Raw genomic sequence first — 25392 nt, 5'->3', positions numbered from 1 at the left:
GGGGGGCACAGGAAAGGGGCACAGACATGGGGTGGGGGCACAGAGAGGGGACGGGGGCACAGAGCAGGGGTGGGGGTACATAGAGCGGGAATGGGGGTACAGAAAGGAGATGGGGGGCAAGGACAGGGGTGGGGGTACACAGAGCGGGAATGGGGGCACAGAGAGGGGACGGGGCACAGACATGGGGTGGGGGCACAGAGAGGGGATGGGGACACGGCGGGGTGGGGCACAGACATGGGATGGGGGCACAGAGAGGGGTCAAGTTGAGGGATTCAAGCCTGGGCTGAATCTCCCTTGGTTCCCTGTTGGCCGCCCCGATCCCACCTCCCCCCAGCATCCCCTGCTCTGCCCCCGCTGGTGGCCCCGGCTTGGCCTGGATGCCCCCTGTGATGAAGTGGGACTGTTCTTAACGTTTCCTCTGAATCGTGTGGGGTGCCTCAGTTTCCCCTAGGCAGTTCTTAAGTCTCTAGGGGGTGGGGTAAGGGTGTATGATCGTTGCAGAGCCCTAGAGGGCAGGTGTGTGCAGGGGTCTGGACACAGAGAATGGCCGACACCCTTTTTCCTGGCCACTGATGGCCTGGACCCTTCCCCCCTGCAAGGTGAGAGCTAAAGGGTTGGAGAACAAAGGAATCCGGTGACCTCCCAGCCCGGGAAAGGGACAAAGCCCAGAGGAGGGGGGGCTGGAGGGAGTTTCAGTTTGGGGCTGGCTGGAGACATGGAGTGAAGTACAGACGTGGTTGTCTGGCTCACTGCCCCCAAAATGGACGCAGCTGAGGGGTCCTGTTCTCTGCATCTACAAGCTCTGTGTTAGACCATGTTCCTGTCGTCTAATAAACCTTCTGTGTTACTGGCTGGCTGAGAGTCCCGTCTGACTGCGGAGTTGGGGGGCAGGACCCTCTGGCTTCCCCAGGAGCCCTGCCTGAGCGGACTCGCTGTGGGAAGCGCACGGAGGGGCAGAGGAGGCTGAATGCTCCGAGGTCAGACCCAGGAAGGTGGGAGCCGGGTGAGCTGTGTGTCCTGCAGACAGGCTGCTCGCAGAGAGGAGACTGCCCCAGAGTCCTGCCTGGCTTCATGGGGAGCAGTTCCAGAGCATCGCCCGGGGACCCCATGACACCCCCCCGCTCTCCCGGCCCACTCACTTGTAGATGTAGCACAGGGGGGCGGTGGGCCCGGCCTGGGCATGGAAGTGGGCAATGGCCTGGTCCCCACCGTAGGCCTGGCGCATCCTGTGCTGGTCGATGCGCCAGCCCGCCAGGTTGTACTGGTACACGTCCGGGCAGGGCACCGCCTGCTCGCGCCGGGGGCTCACCACCTCCTCCTCTGTCACCTGCTCCGTCCTCTCGCACCAGCGCCTGCAACCGCACCGGCATCCGCACGAGGAACGGGCCCAGCCCCCCCAACCGAGCCCTGGACCCCCAAACCACAACCCTGGACTTCCAAACCGGAGCCCTGGACCCAGCCCCCCCCAACCGGAGCCCTGGACCCAGCTCCCCCCAACCGGGGCCCTGGACCCCCAAACCACAACCCTGGACCTCCAAACCGGAGCCCTGGACCCAGCTCCCCACAACCGGAGCCCTGGACCCCCAAACCACAACCCTGCACTCCCAAACTGGCGTCCTGGACCCAGCTCCCCCAAACCAGAGCCCTGGACCCAGACCCCTAAACCAGGACGCTGGACCCAGCCTTTCCCACCCCTCCCCCCAGATTGCAATCCCGGCCCTGAACCGGCCAAGCCTGGCCAGGAGTCCCAGCGCCAAACCCTCAGCACTCGGATCCGGAGCCCCCCTGTGCAGCCCAGGCCTGTGCTGAGCCTGGCTCCCCCGTCCCAGCTCCGACGCGGGGTTCGGGGAGCCTGGCTCCCCCGTCCCAGCTCCGATGTGGGCTTCGGGGAGCCTGGCTCCCCCGTCCCAGCTCCGATGCGGGGTTCGGGGAGCCTGGCTCCCCCGTCCCAGCTGTGTGGGGATCTGGCTTCCCAGCCCTCCCCGACCCCCCGCACTCTCACTGGAGTCACAAGGGGGAGGGCTGCCATGGGGTTACCGGACTGCCCAGCCCCTGCTTGAGCAGCGGAGGGCGAAGCCATGCGGGAGCTGTGAGGCATTGGGACTGGCTGGAGTTGGGGGGTGAGGAGCCCAGCCTAGGGGGAGAGCGGGGGCCCCTAAACTAACCCTCACCCTGCCCCCGGCACTGCCTCACCCCTCTGTCCTGAGGGATGCGAGTGGACTCAGGCTTTTCCCGTCCCCCCACTGACCCCAGCGCAGTGCGGACCTGCGGGGACCGGCCCGGGGACCACGGGCAGGCAGAGCGCAGCCCTGTGGCTGCAGGGCCACCTGGGGGTTCACATCCCCACGCCCTGGGGCGCAGCTCTGCTCCCCTCCGTGCAGGGGCCCTCCTGGTGCAGGGCCTGGGGGGTAGGGGGTGCAACAGCTCCGGTGGGAGCCCGGGGCTGGCTGCTCCTGGAAGAACCCAAAGCGGGAGACACATCCTTACCCCTCAGACAGCGCCACCGTCACCCAGAGCGAGAGCCAGACCAGCGTCCCCATCAGCTCCCCGGTGGGAGGGCAAAGGCCCCGGCCCTGTGCTGTGCCCGGCATGGCCCGCAGCCAACCTCACCGTCGCCGAGTGCCGCCTGCCGAGACAGAAAGGCTCACCGGGAGCGGGGGGAGCGCAGACCTCCACACTCTGCTAGGGCCAGCTGGGCCACTGTTCACAGCGAACCGTCCAGCCGAGACCCCCCCGAGCTCCACGGGGAGCGGCCCAGGGCTCTTCCGGAGCTCAGACCCCCCGAGCCAGGGCTGGGAGTGGCCCAGGGCTCTCCCGGGGGGTGTCAGACCCCCAGAGCTCCACGGGGAGCGGCCCACGGCTCTCCCGGCGCTCAGACCCCCCGAGCCAGGGCTGGGAGCGGCCCAGGGCTCTCCCGGGGGGTGTCAGACTCCCCGAGCCAGGGCTGGGAGCAGCCCACGGCTCTCTCGGAGCTCAGACCCCCCAAGCCAGGGTTGGGAGCGGCCCAGGGCTCTCCCGGGTGGGTTTGTTACTCTGGGTTGGTCCAGCCCTTCACACCAAGGCATTTCAGCACGGCCCGTCAGAGCTATTCTCGGCTATCCGTGGGGTGAGGCTGATCACAGGAGTGTTTTGCTCCCTGACTGCAGCTGAGGCTTTTCCAAATGGAAGAAAGCATCAAAGAGCGGCCAGATGGCCAGCAAACCTTCGCCCTGCATGGCCACCGTTCGCCCCGCAGCCGCCGGGGGCGTTCACCTGCTGTGGCCGTTCTCACGACACAGACAGCCCCGCTCAGTAGGAGCAGGCGGGGGAGCCCTACGGACCCCAGCGGTTCCCCTGGGGCTGGCTTTGCCCAGCACTGGTGAGGGTCCCATGGGGGACGTCTGTGCACCAGCTGGGAGGTGCCAATCCCCGGGGGTCAGAGGCGCTCGCTGGGCTGGAGTGAGAGAGCTAAGACCAGCCGCGTGGAGCGGCGGCACGGTGAGGGGTCAGGCCAGCCGCCCCGCCTGACCCCGTGGGCACGTACTCGAGCAGAGCTAGCGTGGGAGCCCGCCCAAGCTGGGAATCACACGCCCACACCAGCGTGTGCAGCGTGCTCACACGCATGTCTCAGCCAGCCAGCTAGCACCTTGATCCCGCACCTCGCTGCCCATCGCAGAGCTGCCCCCTCCACCGGGCCCCAAGGTGTAACAGGGGTCAGCCCCCCTTTACTGCGGGAGGCCCAGACTGGCACAGTCCCCGCTGGCTCCCACCCAGCAGTGGAGAATATTCCCCTCCCTAGAGGGGCTCCAGACTGGGACTCTCCCTGACAGCACAGCGTGGGGTATGGAAACATTGGCTTTTCTAGAGACACCAGATATAGTTGTGACGAAGCGGGACTGTTCTTAATGTTTTCTCTGAATATTGTGGGGGTGCCTCAGTTTCTCCTATCCAGTTCTTAAGTATCTAGGTGGTGGGGTAAGGGTGTATGACTGTGTGTCCTGCAGACAGGCTGCTCCCAGAAAGGAGACTTCCCCAGAGTCCTGCCTGGCTTCGTAAGGAGCAGTTCCAGAGCATCGCCCCAGGACTCTGTGACAATAGCTAACCTTTGGAACCCACTGCCACAAGATTGTTCTGAGGCCAAGAGCTTTGGTGGGTTCAAAGAAGGATTTGACTAGACACTCATGTGAATAACATCCACAGCTATGTTAGATAGCGCAAGAATTTAGAAAGGCTAGAAACCCTCCTGCCAACCCCTAACTGCTATGGGGAGGCAGCTTCGTCTAGGGACTCGCTAGTTCAGTACTGTCCGCCACACGGTGTTTTGCAGCTTCCTCTGACCAGCGGTCCGAGACAGGCAGATCCCTGCTCTGCCCCACGCTCATACCGGGGTAGGAAGTACACTGGATGCCCACAGCCACGCTGGGCAGGATGAGAGTGGGGGCTGCAGCGTGGGGATCTTGCACACCTCGCTTCAGAGGCTTTGGGGTGGGAGCTGGGCAGGAGTCTCCCCAGGATTTTCCACCCTTAACTGCTCCGAGCCCGCAGGACCCTCGCGCACCCGAAACCCCCTTACCTGAGTCTCCTGGAGTCCCAAAGCCCCAGCGCTCTCGCCTGGGTCTGCCTTCCCCACAGCCACTCCCTGCACCTAGGGCCACATCTCTGGATGGCTCTTCCCTTCTGGACTGGGGCAGCAGCAGCCCGGAGGGAGGGCTTTATATCCTGTCCGTTTAACCGGACTCGGAGCCATCGGAGGAGCCTGGATTGGAGAATTCCCCGGGAAACACAGCTGCTGCGGCGTGGATTCGCTCTGCCCACTCAGACGGAAACCCCCCACCCCCACCTTCCCCTCGGCCACAGGGGGCCGGGGTCTTTCCAGCCCACACTTCGCACGACACACTTGGGGGGATGAGCCAAGGCCTGGCCGGCGGGTACGGAGCCCTGTGCGCTGCGTGTCTCTGGGCAGGGGGCATCTGAACTTACTGGTGACGGCCGGCTGGGAGCTGCCTAAAGAGTGTGACCCCCGAGGGGGGAGGGAACGGTCCAGGGGAGCTCCAGGGGGAACAGAAACGAGGAATGGGATGGTCTGAGCCCCCAGAGTGATCCCAGCCAGCCAATTGTCTCCAGGGTGGGATGGGGGCCCCGTGGGTGACAGTCACCGGGCGCGGCCCCAGGGAAGGGTGCAGGGACCAGCCATGCCCTGGGCTCGGCAGAGGAGCCAGCTGGATCACCCGTTCACCCGTCGCTAACGGCTCCAGTTCTCCCTGCTCGTGGCCTGCAGCCTCCCTGGGCCTCAGCTGTAACCTGCCATGGCCACAGGTCCTGGGCTATGTGGGCCACAGAGACTACGAGTCCCAGCATGCAAAGCTGCACCTCGGTAGCTTCTGAGCGAGGGGCCGTGGGGCCCAGCCAGGATAACAAGAGCCCCTTGCAATTAGCGTGTGTGGAGCAGGGGACATGTGCACAACCCCCTCTGCAAACAGGGAGCTCCCCAGCCCCCAGGGAAGTACAGGGGTCCCACCTCCCACATAGGGAAATCAAGGCACAGGAGGGCAGAGACTCCGCCAAGGTCACACAGTGATCAGCCACCTGCCAACAGGACACCCAGTGCCCTATTCTACCTACCAGAGCCCACTCCCTTCCCAGGACCACAGAGAGAACCCAGGTGTCCTGACGCCCAGCCCCTATTCCAACCACCAGAGCCCACTCTCTTCCTGGGAGCATGGAGAGAACCCAGGAGTCCTGACGCCCAGCCCCTATTCTACCCACCAGATCCCACTCCCTTCCTGGCACCACAGAGAGCACCCAGGGGTCCTGGGACCCAGCCCCCTATTCTAACCACCGGACCGAGCTGCTTCCCAGGGAAGGACACCCCTGGGGGCTTTGGGGAGGCAGGCAGGCCCCTGAAAGCAGAGCTCTGTGCCACCTCCCCCCTCATGGGCAGGGTGGGGGAGCAGCAGCTGGGAGGGCCGGTGCTGGCGTGCGGGCTCTCCAGGATGTTGCCTGCCCAGAACAGGGGCTCGTGTGTGTAACTAGGATGTGGCCTGGGGATTTCCCAGCTGCTGGGCTGGAATCTCGGCCCCCGCTGGCTTCCCCTTCAGCCGCCCGTCCCAGACCCGGATCTGCCTTATCCTCACGTCCTGGGCTCTGGCTCATCCCCACAAAGAATGTACGAGGCCAGAGCAGGGCTTTGCCCCCCTGCAGCCCCCTCACTCAGTGAAGGGAAGGGAGAGGGTCAGACTTCTGGGGCAGGGGGAGAGGGTAAGGACAGAATCAAAGCACAGTGAGTGCCTCCAGGCAGACCAAGCTCACCACGCCCCCAGGCAGGGTCTGGGTCGCACAGGGCTCACCCCAGAAGGGACGGCTCCCCAGAAAAGTACTGCTCTGGTAAGATCCCTCAGTGCCGGCCACCAGCCGCGGACTAGTCCAGAGTTGGGCTTCCACCCACAGCTCTGCTGCCGCCCCTCAGTCCTGGGCTCCCCCAGGAGCTCCCCGAGGGGCTGGCTAGCCCAGATTTGCCCCCATCTTCCTCTTCAGCAGCTAGTCCCGGCCCTAGCAGGAGATGGGACATTGAGCTGGGCAGAGGCCAGGCCAGCTCCAGTCCGGCAGCATCTAGTAAGTAATTCCCGCCTGGGGGCAGTCTCCCTAGTGTCCACCCAGGCCCCATCCTCAGTGCCTGGCGTATTAGCTGAGACTGGAAGCAATTCAGGACAGGGAGAGACTGCAAAGCACCAGGCGCTGCTAGGGTCCTGCAGAGAGATGTGTCTGCTCCTTGCCCTGCCTGAGTAGTCTCCGTATAGCCCTGTGTAGCCCTATTAACTGGGGAGCATATGGGTCCCCCCAACCCTGCTCACCTCCCCGTGTCTCCCCACAGCCTAGCCCCCTTCCTGCCTCTCCCCAGTCTGTCCCTCCCCATCATCCCGGGGCGGCTGGGCATGGTTGTATTCTCTCCCACTGCCTAGCGACCCGCCAGGGCCTGATTCTCAGTAAGGCCCCTCTGGGCGCGTTCAGTGGGTTGACGTGGCTCGCTGAGACCCCCTGGCATCCCCGCCAGCCTCCCAGGGGGTGCAGAACTGCCCTCAGGGCCCTGCGCTGGTCCTGCTTCCAGCCCTAGGGTAGCCTCCTCCCAGACAGAGGCAAACGGGCTACTTGCCACCCCACACCAACAAAACCTGGCTGCTGTCCCCCCTCCCCCCGCTGCCAAAACCTGGCTGCCAGCCATCCCCACCCCAACCAAAAACCGGCCGCCTGCCACCCCCACCCCCGGCAAAACCCGGCCGCCGGCCACCCAAACACACATGGCAGTCTGTGCATTTTTACATTCTTTCATCACTTTCCTTACTCTGTCCCGGCACGGCATGGCAGGCCAAGCTGTGGGGCGGTGACCAGGAGAGCGGGAACCAAGCCAGCCCAGGAAATCTGCTAACCAGCCAGGTGGCAACTTTGGGCAGGCGATGGGCAGAAGGAGGTGGGTGAAATGCAGAGAGGGCAAGTGGCTGGAGCACGCTGCACTCTGGCTATTCACTGCTTCCCAGGGCCCAGCCGTGGCTGATAACTTTCACTCACCCCTCACAATGCAAAGGCGGGCAAACAGTTGCTGTGATTTGTTGTCTGCGTTGCAGCAGCACCCAGAGGTCCCACTTGCAGATCGGGCCCCGTGGTGCCGGGGGCTGCACACCCCCCTACGGCCCAGCATTGCCAGCTCTCACGCTGCTATCAGGGGGCTCACCCTCTGTCAGGGGGCTCACTCTCGGCTCGTTGGGAGTTTTTTTAAGGGTTCTCGTGAATTTCTGATTTCTGCCTTCACCTCCCCAAGTCTGGCCCTTCCCCAAAATGGCAGCAGAAGCCACAGACGGCCCTCAGCACCGCTGGGCACCACATGTCACGGAGTCCCTGGGCGATGCTCTGGAACTGCTCCCCATGAAGCCAGGCAGGACTCTGGTGCAGTCGCCTTCCTGTGAGCAGCCTGTCTGCAAGACACACAGCTCACCCAGCTTCCACCTTCCTGGGTCTGACCTCGGAGCATTCAGCCTCCTCTGCCCCTCCGTGCGCTTCCCACAGCGAGTCCGCCCAGGTGGGGTCCTGGGGAAGCCAGAGAGTCCTGCCCCCCAACTCCGCAGTCAGACGTGACTCTCAGCCAGCCAGTAAAACAGAAGGTTTATTAGACGACAGGAACAGGGTCTAACACAGAGCTTGTAGGTGCAGAGAACAGGACCCCTCAGCTGCGTCCATTTTGGGGGGCAGTGAGCCAGACAACCCTGTCTGTACTTCATGTCTCCAGCCAGCCCCAAACTGAAACTCCCTCCAGCCCCTCCTCCTTTGGGCTTTATCCCTTTCCAGGGCCAGGAGGTCACCTGATTCCTTTGTTCTCCAACCTTTTAGCTCTCACCTTGCAGGGGGGAAGGGCCCAGGCCATCAGTTGCCAGGAAAAAGGGTGTTGGCCATTCTCTGTGTTCAGACCCCTGCACACACCTGCCCTCTAGGGCTCTGCAATGATCATACACCCTTACCCCACCCCCTAGATACTTAAGAACTGCATAGGGGAAACTGAGGCACCCCCACACTATTCAGAGGAAACATTAAGAACAGTCCCACTTCGTCACATCTCTCACCCCTTCGAGATTGAACTGAGCGGGGTCACTTTAGCCGGTGACCTAGGGAAGTTCGAAGCCACCAGCGTTCCCATGGATGCCCCAGCATCTCTCCCATTCCTTGGTAGGAGTTACACCAGGCCCTTCCAGTTTCACGCCCTCCCTTAGGTTGGGGGTGGTCGATAGCACTCGCATGTCGGAAGGTTTATGCAGCCCGTGCCCTTTGGCCACCCCAAAACCCCAGGGGGTCAAACTGGGATTGGGTCTTCTCCCCAACAAGCTGGCCAAACACAGCCACTTGGTTATAGGACTGTTTAACTTTCTTAACAGCTTTCACTCCATCTGAGATCTTCTCAAAGCTATCCACACTGGATCTTTCAATAGGAAAGTCAGTGGATCCATTCACAACAGAACATTTCTGGCTGCTAGGAACTGAAACTTTCTTGATTAAATCACTTTCACACCCTTCAGTTGCAGTAAACTGCTTGCAAAGACTCCGTGAGGATTCCTTTCCCTAGGGGCTTTTCTATGCAACAATTCACCCCTCACAGAAATTCTGCTCTTACCCTCTTTACCAAGGGCTTGCTCTAGAGGAACACTTTCCTGAGCAACAACAGACTCTTTCTGGGTCTCCCTTACATACACTATTACCTCTGGCCCATCCGGCGGATTCCTACACAATCCCCTTTCAGGCAAACTTACAGACTTCCTAGATAAAAGGTCAGAAGCATTCTCCTTCCCTTTGCCACACACAAGTTCAGGAATCTTTTCCTTCTTGCTACAGGTTTCCACACCCTCAATAGGTAACACAATCACATCACCTTCATGCTCTCCTTGTGCCCTGGCTAGGATCTCACCCTGATTAGACAGAGTTGCGACACCCTTTCCCAACAACACACTAGCAACAGGCAAAACACAAGCACCAGAATTGTCTGGCCTCTGGGATTTTACATAGACACTAACTGGATGCGACCTAGTTACAGGGCAGACACAAACTTAGGACCCTTCCCTTCCTGGGCTTTAGCTGAATCCAGAACCAGCTCTGAGACAACTGCACGACCCTCAACCATCACAGGCTGAAAGGCCCCTTCTGTCTGCTCCACAGACAAAGAAGAGCCGGACACACTTTCTCCTTGACCAGACACACAGCTTGGGATCTCATTCCCCTGGTCCCAGCACACAGGGCTGGTCACAGACAGCTGGTTGGAGATCAGAGTAGCTCCTTCCATAGGCAAGTCAATACCCCTGACAGAAAGGAGCACATTTCCTTCCCTGTCACAATTCTCCACCCAGCTAACAGGTAAGGTCCAGGGACACTCATCTTCCACCCTCCTCCCCTTCCCACACTGCTGACTAGACAAGGCCATCAGATCACAAGGCTGCCTAGGCTCATCCAGTCTTTCCTTACCAAGCACCTTGCCACTCCCAACAGATCCCCTGCCCTGCCTGTGTCTCCCCGCACTCAGCTGGGGTCTCAGCTCCCATTGTGCTCAGCGCTGCCCTTTCTGTCCCTGTGGGGGTAGGCAGCGAGCTCGCTGCTTTCCTCACTTCATCAGAGCCAGCGTGAGCACCCTGAGCCCCCCTCTCTGGTGTGCAAGGGGAGCGGGGAGCCCCATTGGTCTGGTTACAGGCAGGCAGGTAGCCTGAGCCTAGCTGCTCCTCCCTGCTGCTTGCCAGGTCATCTGCATTTTCACTGACCATTTCCCTCTCCACTGATTGGTTCCCTGGATTCAAATTCAAGCAGAAGAGTGAGTTTGTGTGTGTATGGGGGTGGGGGGGTGAGAAAACCTGGATTTGTGCTGGAAATGGCCCACCTTGATTATCATGCACATAGAATCATAGAATATCAGGGTTGGAAGGGACCCCTGAAGGTCATCTAGTCCAACCCCCTGCTCGAAGCAGGACCAATTCCCAGTTAAATCATCCCAGCCAGGGCTTTGTCAAGCCTGACCTTAAAAACTTCCAAGGAAGGAGATTCCACCACCTCCCTAGGCAACGCATTCCAGTGTTTCACCACCCTCTTAGTGAAAAAGTTTTTCCTAATATCCAATCTAAACCTCCCCCACTGCAACTTGAGGCCATTACTCCTCGTTCTGTCATCTGCTACCATTGAGAACAGTCTAGAGCCATCCTCTTTGGAACCCCCTTTCAGGTAGTTGAAAGCAGCTATCAAATCCCCCCTCATTCTTCTCTTCTGCAGGCTAAACAATCCCAGCTCCCTCAGCCTCTCCTCATAAGTCATGTGTTCTAGACCCCTAATCATTTTTGTTGCCCTTCGCTGGACTCTCTCCAATTTATCCACATCCTTCTTGTAGTGTGGGGCCCAAAACTGGACACAGTACTCCAGATGAGGTCTCACCAATGTCGAATAGAGGGGGACGATCACGTCCCTCGATCTGCTCGCTATGCCCCTACTTATACATCCCAAAATGCCATTGGCCTTCTTGGCAACAAGGGCACACTGCTGACTCCTATCCAGCTTCTCGTCCACTGTCACCCCTAGGTCCTTTTCCGCAGAACTGCTGCCTAGCCATTCGGCCCCTAGTCTGTAGCGGTGCATTGGATTCTTCCGTCCTAAGTGCAGGACCCTGCACTTATCCTTATTGAACCTCATCAGATTTCTTTTGGCCCAATCCTCCAATTTGTCTAGGTCCTTCTGTATCCTATCCCTCCCCTCCAGCGTATCTACCACTCCTCCCAGTTTAGTATCGTCCGCAAATTTGCTGAGAGTGCAATCCACACCATCCTCCAGATCATTTATGAAGATATTGAACAAAACCGGCCCCAGGACCGACCCTTGGGGCACTCCACTTGACACCGGCTGCCAACTAGACATGGAGCCATTGATCACTACCCGTTGAGCCCGACAATCTAGCCAGCTTTCTACCCACCCTATAGTGCATTCATCCAGCCCATACTTCCTTAACTTGCTGACAAGAATACTGTGGGAGACCGTGTCAAAAGCTTTGCTAAAGTCAAGAAACAATACATCCACTGCTTTCCCTTCATCCACAGAACCAGTAATCTCATGATAAAAGGCGATTAGATTAGTCAGGCATGACCTTCCCTTGGTGAATCCATGCTGGCTGTTCCTGATCACTTTCCTTTCATGCAAGTATTTCAAGATTGATTCTTTGAGGACCTGCTCCATGATTTTTCCAGGGACTGAGGTGAGGCTGACTGGCCTGTAGTTCCCAGTATCCTCCTTCTTCCCTTTTTTAAAGATTGGCACTACATTAGCCTTTTTCCAGTCATCCGGGACTTCCCCGGTTCGCCACGAGTTTTCAAAGATAATGGCCAATGGCTCTGCAATCACAGCCGCCAATTCCTTCAGCACTCTCGGATGCAACTCGTCCGGCCCCATGGACTTGTGCACGTCCAGCTTTTCTAAATAGTCCCTAACCACCTCTATCTCCACAGAGGGCTGGCCATCTCTTCCCCATTTTGTGATGCCCAGCGTAGCAGTCTGGGAGCTGACCTTGTTAGTGAAAACAGAGGCAAAAAAAGCATTGAGTACATTAGCTTTTTCCACATCCTCTGTCACTAGGTTGCCTCCCTCATTCAGTAAGGGGCCCACACTTTCCTTGGCTTTCTTCTTGTTGCCAACATACCTGAAGAAACCCTTCTTGTTACTCTTGACATCTCTCGCTAGCTGCAGCTCCAGGTGCGATTTGGCCCTCCTGATTTCATTCCTACATGCCCGAGCAATATTTTTATACTCTTCCCTGGTCATATGTCCAAGCTTCCACTTCTTGTAAGCTTCTTTTTTATGTTTAAGATCCGCTAGGATTTCACCGTTAAGCCAAGCTGGTCGCCTGCCATATTTACTATTCTTTCGACTCATTGGGATGGTTTGTCCCTGTAACCTCAACAGGGATTCCTTGAAATACAGCCAGCTCTCCTGGACTCCTTTCCCCTTCAAGTTAGTCCCCCAGGGGATCCTGGCCATCCGTTCCCTGAGGGAGTCGAAGTCTGCTTTCCTGAAGTCCAGGGTCCGTATCCTGCTGCTTACCTTTCTTCCCTGCGTCAGGATCCTGAACTCAACCAACTCATGGTCACTGCCTCCCAGATTCCCATCCACTTTTGCTTCCCCCACTAATTCTACCCGGTTTGTGAGCAGCAGGTCAAGAAAAGCGCCCCCCCTAGTTGGCTCCTCTAGCACTTGCACCAGGAAATTGTCCCCTATGCTTACATTGTAGGGAGAGTGGTCACTTTGGATGAGCTATTACCAGCAGGATAGTGAGTTTGTGTGTGTGTTTTTTGGAGGGGGGTGAGGGGGTGAGAGAACCTGGATTTGTGCAGGAAATGGCCCACCTTGATTATCATGCACATTGTGTAGAGATTTCAGAGTAACAGCCGTGTTAGTCTGTATTCGCAAAAAGAAAAGGAGGACTTGTGGCACCTTAGCGACTAACCAATTTATTTGAGCATGAGCTTTCGTGAGCTACAGCTCACTTCATCGGATGCATACCGTGGAAACTGTAGTCTCTAAGGTGCCACAAGTACTCCTTTTCTTATTGTGTAGAGAGTTGTCACTTTGGATGGGCTATTACCAGCAGGAGAGTGAGTTTGTGTGTGGGGGGGTGGAGGGTGAGAAAACCTGGATTTGTGCTGGAAATGGCCCAACTTGATGATCACTTTAGATAAGCTATTATCAGCAGGACAGTGGGGTGGGAGGAGGTATTGTTTCATGATCTCTGTGTGTATATAAAGTCTGCTGCAGTTTCCACGGTATGCATCCGATGAAGTGGGCTGTAGCTCACGAAAGCTCATTCTCAAATAAATTGGTTAGTCTCTAAGGTTCCACAAGTACTCCTTTTCTTTTTGCAAACCCTTGGCAGTTACCGGAGCAAGGCCTGGATCCTGTCCCAAAGAGACACAGTCCCCCCACAACAGGGTCTCGTAGCTGGTGTCGTGGAGCACCCCAACGGCCAGCCAGCCCGACCCCTCCTGGGTCTGCACAGGGATCTGGGCCATAGGCAGGGCGAGGGGCTTCGTCCCTGGGACCCTCACCCAGCTCATACAACCCCTCAGCATCTGAGGCTGCACCACCCGGGGCCTGACACCAGTTCTCTCTGTCCCAGGATCTCGCCACCCCAGGAATGTCTCCCCATTGACCATCACCTTCCGCTCCCACTGGAGGTCCGAGGGGCCTGACCCCAGGAAACTCCACACAGACATATAGGTTGGGGTCAGGAGTGGGAGCCCGTCCACCTCCCCACCCATTGGGCTGACGGAGTCTATGGCCTTGGGACCCAGCAAGGGAGCTAGACACCGAGGCTTTTCCGTAGGGTCCCCCTGGTTCAAATCGCCAGCCTGCTCAAAGGCAGTGAGGTGGGCATCCACACACCCCCCCTCCTTAACCAGGGGCAGCAATTTAGTCTTGAGGTTCCCTGCGGAACTGGCCCCCCGGGATCTATCCCCACTCACCCTGGGGGGTCCCCTCTGCCTCTCCGCTCCCACAACGCCAGTTCATGCTGCTGCTGCTTCTGCAGCTCTTTCTCGGGCTCTCGCTGTCTCTCACAGTCCTCTTGCTCTCTCGGACTCAGCTCCAATCCCGTCCGTCTCCGATCCCCGGATGGGGAACCCAATCATGAAGACCCCCATCTGGTCGGGGACAGGAGTCTTGGCGATGCCTGGCTCCCACTCCAGCTGCTCCCAGATCCTGCTATAGCTCCATCTGGGGTCAGGAATCTGTTCCTTAGAGCGGTCATCCTCCTCCAGCTTTACAATTAACTGTGCTTTGGTGAACTTTCCAATGCTCAACCCCCTCTTTCTGCACAGGGTTACAATGTCCTTCTTAAGGAGACGGTGACAGGCCATCACTCCGCAGCAGGGAGGATGATGGGTTCATGGTCTCACCAACCCCAGTGTTCTAAAACCATGAGTCAGGCCCCCGAAATCATGAGATTCTTCAAAAATGATGAACGTGGTGCTGGGCCCTCTGTTGTGAGAGTCTGCAGGGGGAACTTGGGTCACGCTCCCCAGCTTTTCTCCACAGCCAAGAGGGCCAGTACATTCCCTTCCCCCCCCAAGAAAGCTGAGATTCTCACGAAACTCACCTGAGTCCAGGAGCTGGGGCATTAAGAGACACACCCAAAGATTTGGAGACTCACCCCCACAGTGCGGAAGTTGGTAGGACAGGGATGTCTGGGGTGCCCGGAGGAGGTGGGAAGCAGGAAAGGGGGATGGGAGAAGACAGCGTGCGATTGCGGGGGAACGTGGCGTGGCAGAAAGGGCGGATGTGAGGGGAAAGGTGGGGAGTATGGGGGATAAGTGAATGCCGGGTGTAGGCGGGGGAGAGGAGCCAGTGCAGGGGGCACGCAGTGGGAGTGGGAATGCTGCCTGTCCTGTCTAGTTGGGGGTGGGGGGAACGGGACAGGAAGGGATGGAATCCGCCCCGTCCCTCCGGGGAGAGCAGAGGATACGCAGAGTCCGCCCCGAGCAGCGCACAGGGGCTCTGAATCTTGGGGGCGCGCATTCTGTGTGGCTACCTCTTGTGCATTGACGGCAGGTGACGCAAAGTCAGCCCCCGCTGGATCCAATGCCCCAGTGCGGCCAGAAACTCCCCCATTCATGCCTTTCTGATGGCCTGGAGTAGGGAACCTCTCTGTGATTGGCTGCCTTCCCCACTGCCCTGCGAAGAGCAGCCAATCAGGACTGCTGCAGAGACACACAGCACACTCTTCCCCCCTTCGCCAGCCAGGAAGAGTTTTGGGGTGGGGGGGGGGGGAGGGAACAGCTGACACTGCTCTCATGGGCAGTGGGGGAAGTAGGGAGCAGAAAGAGCCCAGCAGCGCAGGGCAGCTCCACTCCCTGCAGGCCTGCCACATTTCTCACTAGCTAGTGGCAACACCAGTTCTCCTTCTCTCTCTCTGTCATACACACACACACACGCACGCACACACACAGGGAGGCAGCAGGAGTTCAAAACACACCAGACAGACCAAACAACATGCTTTCATCTTTTTTTTTTTTTTTAACCATCTCCTGATCTGGGAGGATCTGACTCCTGATTTTGAACGTGATCCTGGTGCCGTCTGGATCTCATCCAAAAGGCAGCACCACCTAGCACATTGCTTCCCCCATCTTGAGTCCCCAGCACCAATTCTGAGGGCCCCTCGGTGCTCCTTGGGGAGCTCCCCCAGGTACTAACCTGCCCTGGAGCTGGCTGCCTCCGAGTCACAGCACAGGCTGAGCTGGCTACAGCCAGAGAACAGCTGTGGCCAATGGCATGTCCAGGGGCCGGTTAAGCTACCGCTAAGGATTAGGCATGATCTCTGTCCTCCATCCAGCCATGCCGGAATCACTCCCTCCGCTGCTGAGCTTCTGCGGTGGGCATTGCCAACACCAGGCTGTGCCCCTGCCCAGCTCTGGGCTAACATGGAAGGGACCCTGTCTGGGAAAATTTAGCTCGCTGTTTAGGGTGTGAAAAAGCCTTCCCCAAAGCCCATGGCGAATAGAACTGTTCCAGGAACGGTCTGAAGTGCCATGGAAAAGGGAGTTTAGCCAAAAACATTCCCCTGGTGCATTTGCCACCAAACCACAGCAGAACTGGGCTAGTGCATGAGAGCCCAGGAGGGGGAGACACCTCGATTCCCCAAGAGGCTCCCCCAGAAGGGCAGAGCAGTGTAGCTAGGTCCTGGAGGGGACAGGACGCCAGGGCAGCCTTGCCAGAGCCGGGCCTGCCTTACAGCCATTTACCAACATCCACCCAGCCGCTCTGCAAGGCGGGGCCACGGCCACCCCTCACCACCCTGAAGTAGGAACTAAGGCAGCCTCTTGCCAAGCGCCGAGTCACTGACCAGACTAGAGCTAGAAATCGGGAGGCGCAGAGCAGGGCCCGGACGCAGGGAGGAGAGCCAGCATGACAGAGGCGCTATGCTGCAGTGTCCGAGCTAGGCGGGAGACCACAGAGAAAATACCTCAGACAGTCAGGAGTCCTGTCGCAAAAGGGGACCTGATCCGGGCAGCCAGCATGGCACTACGGAGCCGCCTGCCACTGGCTCAGGGACAGAGATGACAAAGGGACACAGGGTCAATCCCCAGACCCGGGGTGGCTCTGCCCTGGCGTCGGTGGGCAGTGCTGCTCTGGCTAGTTAGGCCAATGATTGAATCGGGGCATTTTCCCCGTTGCACAAGGGTGACAGAGCCCCCAGTCCTGTGCTCGCCGCCCTTCCCCCGGGGGGGAGTGTCTCCACTGTGGGGTCCTGGCTAGGCCCCCAGCGGGCTAAGCGTCGTACACGGGTCTCGCAGAACGTGGGGGAAGTGACCGCTGTTTGCCCTATGGCGGCAGAGGGTTTATCTCCACCTTGCATGGGCCCTGGCAAGACTTACACCAAACAGCCCTGCGTTTCGGTTCCGCTCAGAGCCCCTTTCCCACGGCCGAGAAAGAGCTCGGCCTGGCTGGAAAGCGGGTCTGTCCCACCCCCGAAGCCGGCCCAGGAGAAGACATGACCTCTGCCCTCTTGTCTCCCGAACCTCCTGGGACCCCCGCTCCAACACCCCCGGCACATGGGGCTAGCGAGGCAGAGGGCCTGGCTGCCCCCAGGCGGGGAGAAAGGGAGCAGGGCGGCCCCGCGGCTGACCCCAGGTGTGGCAGGCCGGGCTCGGGCTCGGGCTCGGGCTCTGGCTCGGGCCCCTCTCTCCGGCGCCCCGGCCAGCTGGCTGCTCGGTCCCCGCCCGCTGGCTGCTGGGAGATGTAGTCCCCTCCCTGCCGCGGGCCCCGCGGGTACCCGCAGGAACACTACAGCTCCCAGGGTGCCCGGCCGCTCCCCCCGCCGGGCTGCCCAGCGCCTCCGAGCCCGGCTCGTGGCTGGCGCGCCTCCGGCAGGAGGGAGCAGGGGGCCCCGCCGCCCCGGCAGCCCCCAGCCCGTCCCGGGACCAGGCTCCCCCCCAGGTGCGGTCCCGTTACGGCGGAGCGGGGGCTGCGCCGGGGAGCCGGGCCACGCGTGGCCGTGGGGGCTGCCGCGCAGGTAGGACACGCGTGGGGCCGAATTGCGCCCGGGGCAGCTGGAGCAGGGGGGCGCCCGACGCCGCGGTGATGGACGCGGAGAGCTCAGCGCCGCTGGGATGTGCTGGGGGGGGGCACTTCCTGACCCTCTTTGATGCAGCAGCACGAGGGGGGGACTCCTGAGTCCCCCGCTGCGCCCTGTGCTCAGCCCGCGGCCGGTGGGGGAAGGGCTTAACAATGGGGGGGGGGGAACCATCTAGGCAGGGGCGGGAGATTAGACAGGAGGGGAGGGGCAAAAGGGGGGGAGAAGTTCTAGGGAGACAGCAGGATCACGGGGGGGGGGAAAGGGAGACTCTAGGCAGAGTTGGGGGAGGGGGAGAGACGATGCAGGAAGAGGAAGGCGAAATGAAGCAAGAATTGAGGGGAGGGGAAGGGAAGCTGTACAGGAAGGGGAGGGGGAAGAAGGGTTGTGCAGAGTGGGGGGAGGGGAGGCCGTACAGCAGGGAAGAGGGGAGGAAGAGGGTCTGTGCAGAGGCGAGGCCTTGCACCAAGGGAGGAAGAGGGTCTGGGTAGAGGGGAGTCTGTGGGGGAGGGGGTGAAGAGGGTCTCTGCAGAGGAGGGGAGGGAGAGGGTCTGTGCAGGGGGGGAGGCCAGGCCATATGGCAGGGGAAGGGGAGGTGATAAAGCCAGCCCAGAGAGGGGGAAGGGCTGGGCAGCTGGGGGAGGGCAGGGGAGAGACTGCATGGGCAGGGGGAAGAGGGATGGCCCCTGCGGCAGACACCCCAGTTGCTGGGACAATCTCAGTAGGGTTGAGCCCTGGGGTGGGATTCCTTGCTGGAGGGAGACACCAGCAGGAGCCCAGGCAATGTTGCTGGTCTCAGTCACAGAGTGAAGAGCCACTCGTGCCTTGTCTGGAGTGGGGCGTGAAGCCCTGTGAGCTCAGGGGACACCACAGCCACCTAATAGGGCTAGGAAGGGGTTAACGGGGGTCATGGGGAGAGGTAAAGCTGTGGCTATTGGGGAAGCTGGTACCTGCTAGCTAAGGTGCTGTGCCCATGACTGAGGCCTCCGCGAGAACACCATGGCTCGCCATCTCACTAGCCTTGTCTTCACCACAGAGCCTTAGCGTGTCCAAACGCAGCTGGGAGGAGTCGGACCTGACAGGACACGTCCACCTCTACGCAGCCCATCAAGCTCCTCCGCAGCCACGTGCTAGCACGCCAAGGAGACAAGGCCAGCTCCAGACCGTGTGCGCTGAGAGCCCGAGCTGCCAGCCCCGCAAACCCTGCCTGGGCTCTGACAGCCCTGCTGGGTCGTTCCCCCTCGCCTACCATCACTGCCAATGGAGAGCCCAGAGCAGGAGCCAGAATAGGACGCAGACCCCCCCCATGGCCCTGCGGAGCCGACCCAGCTCAGGAGTAGAAAGGAGTCACTAAGGGTACGTGTGCACCGCGGTGAAAGGCCTGCAGCATGGCTGGCCCGGGCTCAGGCTGTGAAATAGCAGTATAGACATCCAGGCTCGGGCTGGAGCCTGGGCTCTGAGATCCTGCAATGTTAGAGGGTCCCAGAGCCTGGGCTCCAGCCTGAACCAGAACAGCTGCACTGCGGTGTTATGGCCTTGCAGCCTGAGCTCTCTGCCCCGGGCCTGAGCCTCGGCGCCCCGGGTTTATTGCAGTGTAGACGTACGCGAAGGGGCATGGGGCACACAGGGAGCAGAGCGCCAGCTGAATCACTGTGCCCCAGCAGGCGGATTTTGTCTGCTCTCCCCGTGATGCCTCCGCACATGATACTGGGGGACGGTCCCTTGTTTAATGCCAGCGAGAATTTTCATTTACCAGAAGATGGGGGCAGGGCTGCAAGCAGATCCCGCATCCTAATGATAAAGGCGTCACTAGCAGCCAGGAGCCAAGCCTGAAGATGAACATCTAAGGCACAACAAGGGTCCCAATCGTACCATCCGCCCTGTGAGCAGATCTGGGCTCCAACTGCTCAGCCCTACTTTAAAAAATGATTCTTGCCCTCATAGCAACAAATGAGATGCTGAAAGCTGGAGCCCAGTGTAAGCCGCGCAGGGATGTCTGCCTGAGCTAAGGGACATTAGCTTGGAGGGGTGTGGATTGCCCCATTCATCTCAATGGGATGTTAACTCTGAACCCTACAGATAGCAAGTAATAACCCAACAGTGCTAACTATTTGGGCAGAAGCATCCAGCCGATGTGTTGACCCCACACTGTCAATCAATCTTCCACCCCTTTCCAGCTGCCAGTTGCCCCTCCCCCAGCGGCCGAGACCTTCAGCTTGCCCCTGGAAGATGTCTGCAAAGCTGTTCTGTAGTTTTGTTCCAGGATTCGATAGCACGTTGAAAATGGAGTGTGTGAGGACAGCGTGAGGCAAAGCGGATTTAACATTCAAACACAGAGCGTGGAGCTAAGCTGCTTAGCTTCATCCCTGTGTCCACAGAAATCTCCGTTTCTGAATGTTCTTGAAACTGCTGCAGACTTTCCACCAGAGGCTGCAGAATGTAGGCCCAGCTTCTCCCAGAGCGCACCAAGCCCTGATTGTGATGCTGCCCCAGAGCTGAAGTGGATTAGCCCATGGGGACGTTTCCAAAGCCCCTGGGATCCGCTGGGGTATGCCCACTAGGCATGCTGCTCACTCAGCTGCATGTTCTGATGGGCAGGTATCTCTTGTTGTTGCAGGTCCCAGCGAGGTGTGCGGACCAGACCTCCCTTCCCTTCTGGAGCAGTGGCAGAGCGGCACGGGGAGCAGCACAAGACCAGAATGAGGGAGAACTATGATGCCATGATTGCTCTGGGTAAAAACAGCCCCCACCTGCCGGGTGTGCCCCGCATTGCACAGGGAGTGTTCCGGGAAGAGCCAGCGAGGGGCACCTCCCCCTAAATTCCCTGGGGGGCTGGTGAATGGAGCACCTACAGTGTCAGGGGCTCTCTCCTGGCTGCAAACAGGCAGGCCCTCTGGTGCGTGGCTCATGCAGGAGTTGTTGCTTCCAGAAGCCATTGCGACCCCAGTCCAGTGGCACTGTGCAGGAGTGTTGTCTCCGCAGGGACTACGGCCCTATCCGGACTCCTCTCCTAAACGTACCCTCCATCAGCTTTGGGGCGACTGGGTTTGCTGTGCCTGAGAGCCGGCGGTGGACAGGCCTGCCCCGCACGTGACCAGCAGCCTCTGTTGTGTCTCATGCAGGGTCCCCCGTCGCCAAACCCGAGATTGTCCCACGTATCGAGCAAGCCGAAGAGCCTTGTGCCAAGGCTCCTGGGGAGGCAGAGGAGAGGGAGGCCCCTGGCAGCGCCAGCCCAGGTCAGTTAGGGGCAAGGGGAGGGCTCTTTCCCAGGCGAGATGCTCCAGGTCCTGGAAGCAGAGTGAGGACGTGGGCTGACCAGTGCTTGTGCCGTGTCAGCGGCAGGAGGATCCGGGCACGGTTGTTGCTCTGCCAGCCTGGAGGTCCTGCTGAACCCCAGCTGCAGCTGTTGCCAAGACGACTTGTCATCGCTGGTGCTTGGCCTGAGGTTTTCGTTCCTTCTTGTCGGAAGCAGGAGCCCTTCTCGCGCCTGGCAGGCGTCTCCTGGGGGCTGAGCTGGAGGCTGTAGCAGCCCCCGCATAGCGCCGTGAGCTCGTGGCACTGGTGCTGGCTGCCTGTCCCTGGCTGCAGGCCCTTTGAGCAATTGCTGTGGCCCCACAAAACCCTTCCTGCTTCGGGTCGCGGTTGCTTATGGGGCTGCCTCTCTCCGAGTGCCGCTGCCAGCGACTGGTAGCCCCGTGCTGGATGCAGGAGGGAGCCTCTGATGGCATTCGTAGGGCGGGGCAGTGGAACTCCCCTCTCCTCTTGGTCTGCCAGAGCCAGCATTTGCTGCCCTTCCAGTGCCCTGATGCCACGGTGATGGGCGACTTTATAAAACCCTAGGAGATGGAGGGAGGTGCAGCCAGCCACTCCTGGGCTGCTTGTGACACTTCCTGAAGCATGCGGGAATCTGGGCTTCATTCTCTCTCCCCCTCGGACAGGATCCGTAGTTCCCAAGCCCGAGATCGTCCCGCAAGGTGAGCGAGAGCAGCAGCAGCAGCGTGGTGGCGGGGAGCAGAGGGGTCTGGAAGGACAAAAAGGCCCTGAGAGCAGCTGCTCAGGTGAGACCCCCCCCCCCCCGCTGTATCTGCCAAGCTTGGGCAGCCTGAGCAGCCAAGCAAACTCCCTGGCACCATCCGCTGCCAATGTGCCCCAGCCCTGCGGTGAGAGGTGCTTAGTCTCCCCAGCCCAGTCAGCCCTTGGCCAGCGAGGGGACCACTCAGGCGTGCGCGTTGTGGGCCCCGTTCACATCCCTGGCCCCGGTTCCCAGGACTCGCTGGGCCGCGGGAGCCGCACCGGTAGCTCAGCAGGGGAAGGTACTGGAATTGCTGGGCGTGGATCTGTCCCTGAAGAAGCCAGGAACGTGGCTGGCCGATGGCAGGGGGTCTGTGGCTTCAGTGGGTTACCCGACGTGCCAGGCTGTCTGATTCCCCATCTCTCTCTCCCCTCCACCCCGGGCAGATGACTGGCTCATCCGGACAGTGAAGGTGGAGGAGGACTACGAGGAGTGGCCCGCGAGTCTCAGCGCGGAGGCGCTGCTGTCGGGGCAGCTACAGGGCAGCGGCTTGCTGCACCCTGACGGGGGCCACGGCTACCTGGGCGCGTGCAAGCTGGAGAGGCCGAGCCTGGAGGACTACGGCAGCTACGGCGACCTCCCGGGCTTGGCCCTGCAGCAGTGGCAGCTGCTGACCGAGAAGCCGTACGGTTGCACCGAGTGCGAGCGGCGGTTCAAGGACAAGCTGACGCTGCGGCTCCACCAGCGGGTGCACACTGGGGAGAGCCCCTATGCCTGCGGGGAGTGCGGCCGCAGCTTCAGCCAGAAGCCCAACCTGGTGGCCCACCAGCGCACCCACTCAGGGGAGCGGCCCTTCCCCTGCGCCCAGTGCGGCAAGGGCTTCAGCAAGAAGGCCCACCTGACACGGCACCAGCGCATCCACACGGGTGAGCGCCCCTACCAGTGTGCCCAGTGCGGCCGCTGCTTCAGCCAGAAGATCCACCTGGGATCGCACCAGAAGACGCACACCGGGGAGCGGCCCTTCCCCTGTGCCGAGTGCGGCCGGAGCTTCCGCAAGAAGACGCACCTGATCCGGCACCAGCGCATCCACACCGGGGAGCGCCCCTACCCGTGCGCTCAGTGCGCCCGCAGCTTCACCCACAAGCAGCATCTGGTGCGGCACCAGCGCGTGCACACGGAGCCGGAGCTGGAGCCGGAGCCGGGGCCGGGGCCGGGGCCGGGGCCGGGGGAGCTGGCCGAGCTGGAGACAAGTGCCCCCTGCAGGCTGCCAGGGGTGGCAACGCCATCCCCGGGGACCTCGCCGGAGCAGAAACCCTTCACCTGCTCCGAGTGCGGCAAAAGCTTCAGCTGGAAGAAGAACCTGACGTCGCACCAGCGGCTGCACCGGGAGGGGCGGCCCTTCTCCTGCGCCGAGTGCGGCCGCGGCTTCAGCGACAAGCGTCACCTGACTGCCCACCTGCGCAGCCACATGGGCCTCAAGCCCTACGCCTGCGCCTACTGCGAGAAGAGCTTCAGCCACAAGCCCAACCTGACCACGCACCAGCGCACGCACACCGGGGAGCGCCCCTTCGCCTGCCCCGACTGCGGCCGCAGCTTCACCCACAACCAGCACCTGGTGCGGCACCGCCGCGTCCACACCGGCGAGCGCCCCTTCGCCTGCCCCCAGTGCGACCGCAGCTTCAGCTCCCGGCCCAACCTCATCGCCCACACCAAGGCCCACTCCGGCAAGCGGCCCTACATCTGTGAGCAGTGCGGCCGCGGCTTCAGCCGCAAGTCCCACCTGGTGAGGCACCAGGCCGTGCACACCGGCACCCGCCCCCACGGCTGCACCCAGTGTGGCAAGCGCTTCAGCTCCAAGACCAACCTGGTCCGGCACCAGGCCGTGCACACGGGCCACCGGCCCTACATCTGCACCCAGTGTGGCAAGAGCTTCAGCAGGAAGACGCATCTCCTGAGGCATGAGCGTACCCACGCTGCCCCCCTGCAGAAGGACAGGGGCAGCGCCTGGGCTGTGCACGACCCCCTGAGCCAGCAGGCAGCCTGTCTCTAGCGGTGGGGGACTAGTGACTCGCAGGGCTCACCACGCCGAGCGACCAGCTGCTCTGCTGTGAGCTGGACAAAGTGCGGGCAGATGCTGTGCCCTCAGTGCCAGCCTGTAACCCCCCTCCCTGCTGTGCTATCCCAGCCCCCGTATTCCAGTCCTTCCAGGTCACCCTGGTTCTGCTCATGCACTTCAGACCCACCTGCAGCCCCCTGCTAATCCAGCACAGGGCTCCCTCCCCACAGGTGCCCCTCATTCCCGACAGCCAGCCATTGCAGTCCTTCTCTAGATCCTCCCTTCAGCCTGGCCCTGCCATGCCCGCTCGGGGCTCCCCACCCACACAGCTCTGCCAGTCGCCCTCAATCCCGCACTCCGGTGTACGGACGGGACAGGAGAGAGAGAACTGGGAAGCCACACAAAGCCACAGGAGAGAATCTGCCTGAGTGTCCTGCAGCGAGACCTGCTTCTGACCCAGACGTGCCATGAGAGCCCAGGGTGCGGTTCAGACAGCCCAGCCCGCATGGGCAGGGACACCACTGGGTGCAGCTGCCCTCAGCCTGTCCATCAAACAGCAGCTGCGAGACAAGCCCTTAACCCTGCCTGGAGAGCTGACCAGGCAGGAGATGGGGTTAGGACTCATCTGTGAATCATTCCTAAACTAGAAAGGGGGATAATACCGTTCCCCTGAGCCAAATGGTGCCATAAACAGTGTTCTCAAACGGTGCTGGAGATGGGTTGGAAGCGGGCTTCTCAGCCTGCTCAGTTCCCCAGTCGCTGGCCAGGGCACCCAGCACTGGTCCAGCGAGAACTTGGGTGAGCAAGAAGGGGTGGGGGTGGGGTGTCTCTGTTCTCCACCTGGGAGGGGGCACAGCAGGGGACCCCCAAGCAAAGGGGCATTTGAATGTTAATGTCCCTCTGTAATTAAAGACGAAACTCAAGCCCTTTGCCTGGCTAGTGCTGTGAGCCAGGCATTTCCTTCTTCACACCCGTCTTGGGGAGTCTCTGAGGAGCCCTCCAGGGTGGGAAGCAGAGGCTTGGCGCTGAGAACAATCGGCAAGATCTGCTTGGGTCCACAGCGAGATGGTCACAGAGTGGGGAAGCTGGGACCGAGAGGGACCTGCTCAGAAGTTCCCGCCGTATCTGCCAGTAGTGTTGGAGCAAAAAAAGAGTTAATGTCCCGTTTGGGTGAAATCACACCAATTACAGCCATGGCAGGAGGGCTGCTAGCTTCTCCCTGCAAAGCACAATTGCCAAGGAGTTAATTTTGTCCCCACCTGCCTGTGTCCCCAGCTCTACTTCCATTCATTCTGCATCACTCTGTCCCCGCATCAGCTGATTCTGTGCCTCTCCTGCCCCTTCGACTCCAGATGTCGGCTCTGGCTCTGCAGCCCCCAGCAATTCTCCACCTCTGCTCCTCCTGCAGCCCGGGAGGCCCTCCCCTCCGCCTAGGAGGGGGCAGCTCAACAGGGACCTGTTCCTCCCTCCCTCCCCAGCTTGAAATGACTGGGTGCAGAGGGAGGGTGGAGCAGAGCCTCCCTGAGCTGTGCAGGCTGCTCCCTCTTCCCCATCCCTGACCCAGGATCTCCTAGGCAGGGCAGAGATAGGCCTGCTGTGGGCAGCAGGTTGACCCCCCGGCTCCCTGAACCTGTGGTACTGACATCCCTGTCCCGGGTGCCAGCTGTCTTAACAAGCAACGCAGAGACAGTGGGGCTGGGGAGCAGGAGCAGGCGTGGAGAT

General features: G+C 60.6%; 3 protein-coding genes across 4 annotated transcripts in view; 1 reads left to right on the top strand and 2 right to left on the bottom strand.

Annotated features, from left to right (window-relative positions):
• LOC144261115 (SCO-spondin-like) overlaps positions 1-2591 on the bottom strand; it is a 136735-nt gene extending 134144 nt beyond the window's left edge. The window contains exons 1-2 of the mRNA XM_077810286.1: positions 2488-2591; positions 1140-1352 (exon numbers count right to left, since the gene is read on the bottom strand). Coding sequence (XP_077666412.1) covers positions 1140-1352; positions 2488-2591 — 317 coding nt within the window. The remainder of the gene's footprint in view (positions 1-1139; positions 1353-2487) is intronic.
• The window catches only part of LOC144260047 (uncharacterized), a 317403-nt gene that overhangs the window by 193798 nt on the left and 98213 nt on the right, over positions 1-25392 (bottom strand). The window lies entirely within an intron of this gene.
• Positions 17362-24593, top strand: ZNF467 (zinc finger protein 467). 2 transcript variants are annotated; one of them, XM_077808564.1, is made up of 6 exons: positions 17362-17542; positions 18639-18958; positions 20220-20335; positions 20725-20838; positions 21541-21660; positions 22061-24593. In XM_077808564.1, exons 3-6 carry the CDS (start codon positions 20302-20304, stop codon positions 23662-23664), a joined length of 1872 nt encoding a protein of 623 aa, XP_077664690.1. In that variant the 5' UTR covers positions 17362-17542; positions 18639-18958; positions 20220-20301; the 3' UTR covers positions 23665-24593. The 2 variants fall into 2 exon arrangements, with proteins under 2 accessions (XP_077664690.1, XP_077664691.1); XM_077808565.1 differs by lacking the exon at positions 20725-20838.

Source organism: Eretmochelys imbricata, chromosome 2 (genome assembly GCF_965152235.1).
Source record: "Eretmochelys imbricata isolate rEreImb1 chromosome 2, rEreImb1.hap1, whole genome shotgun sequence".
NCBI classification, from domain to species: domain Eukaryota; kingdom Metazoa; phylum Chordata; order Testudines; family Cheloniidae; genus Eretmochelys; species Eretmochelys imbricata.
The sequence above is the reverse complement of the archived record's forward strand: the minus strand, read 5'-3'. Positions and strand labels throughout refer to the sequence as shown.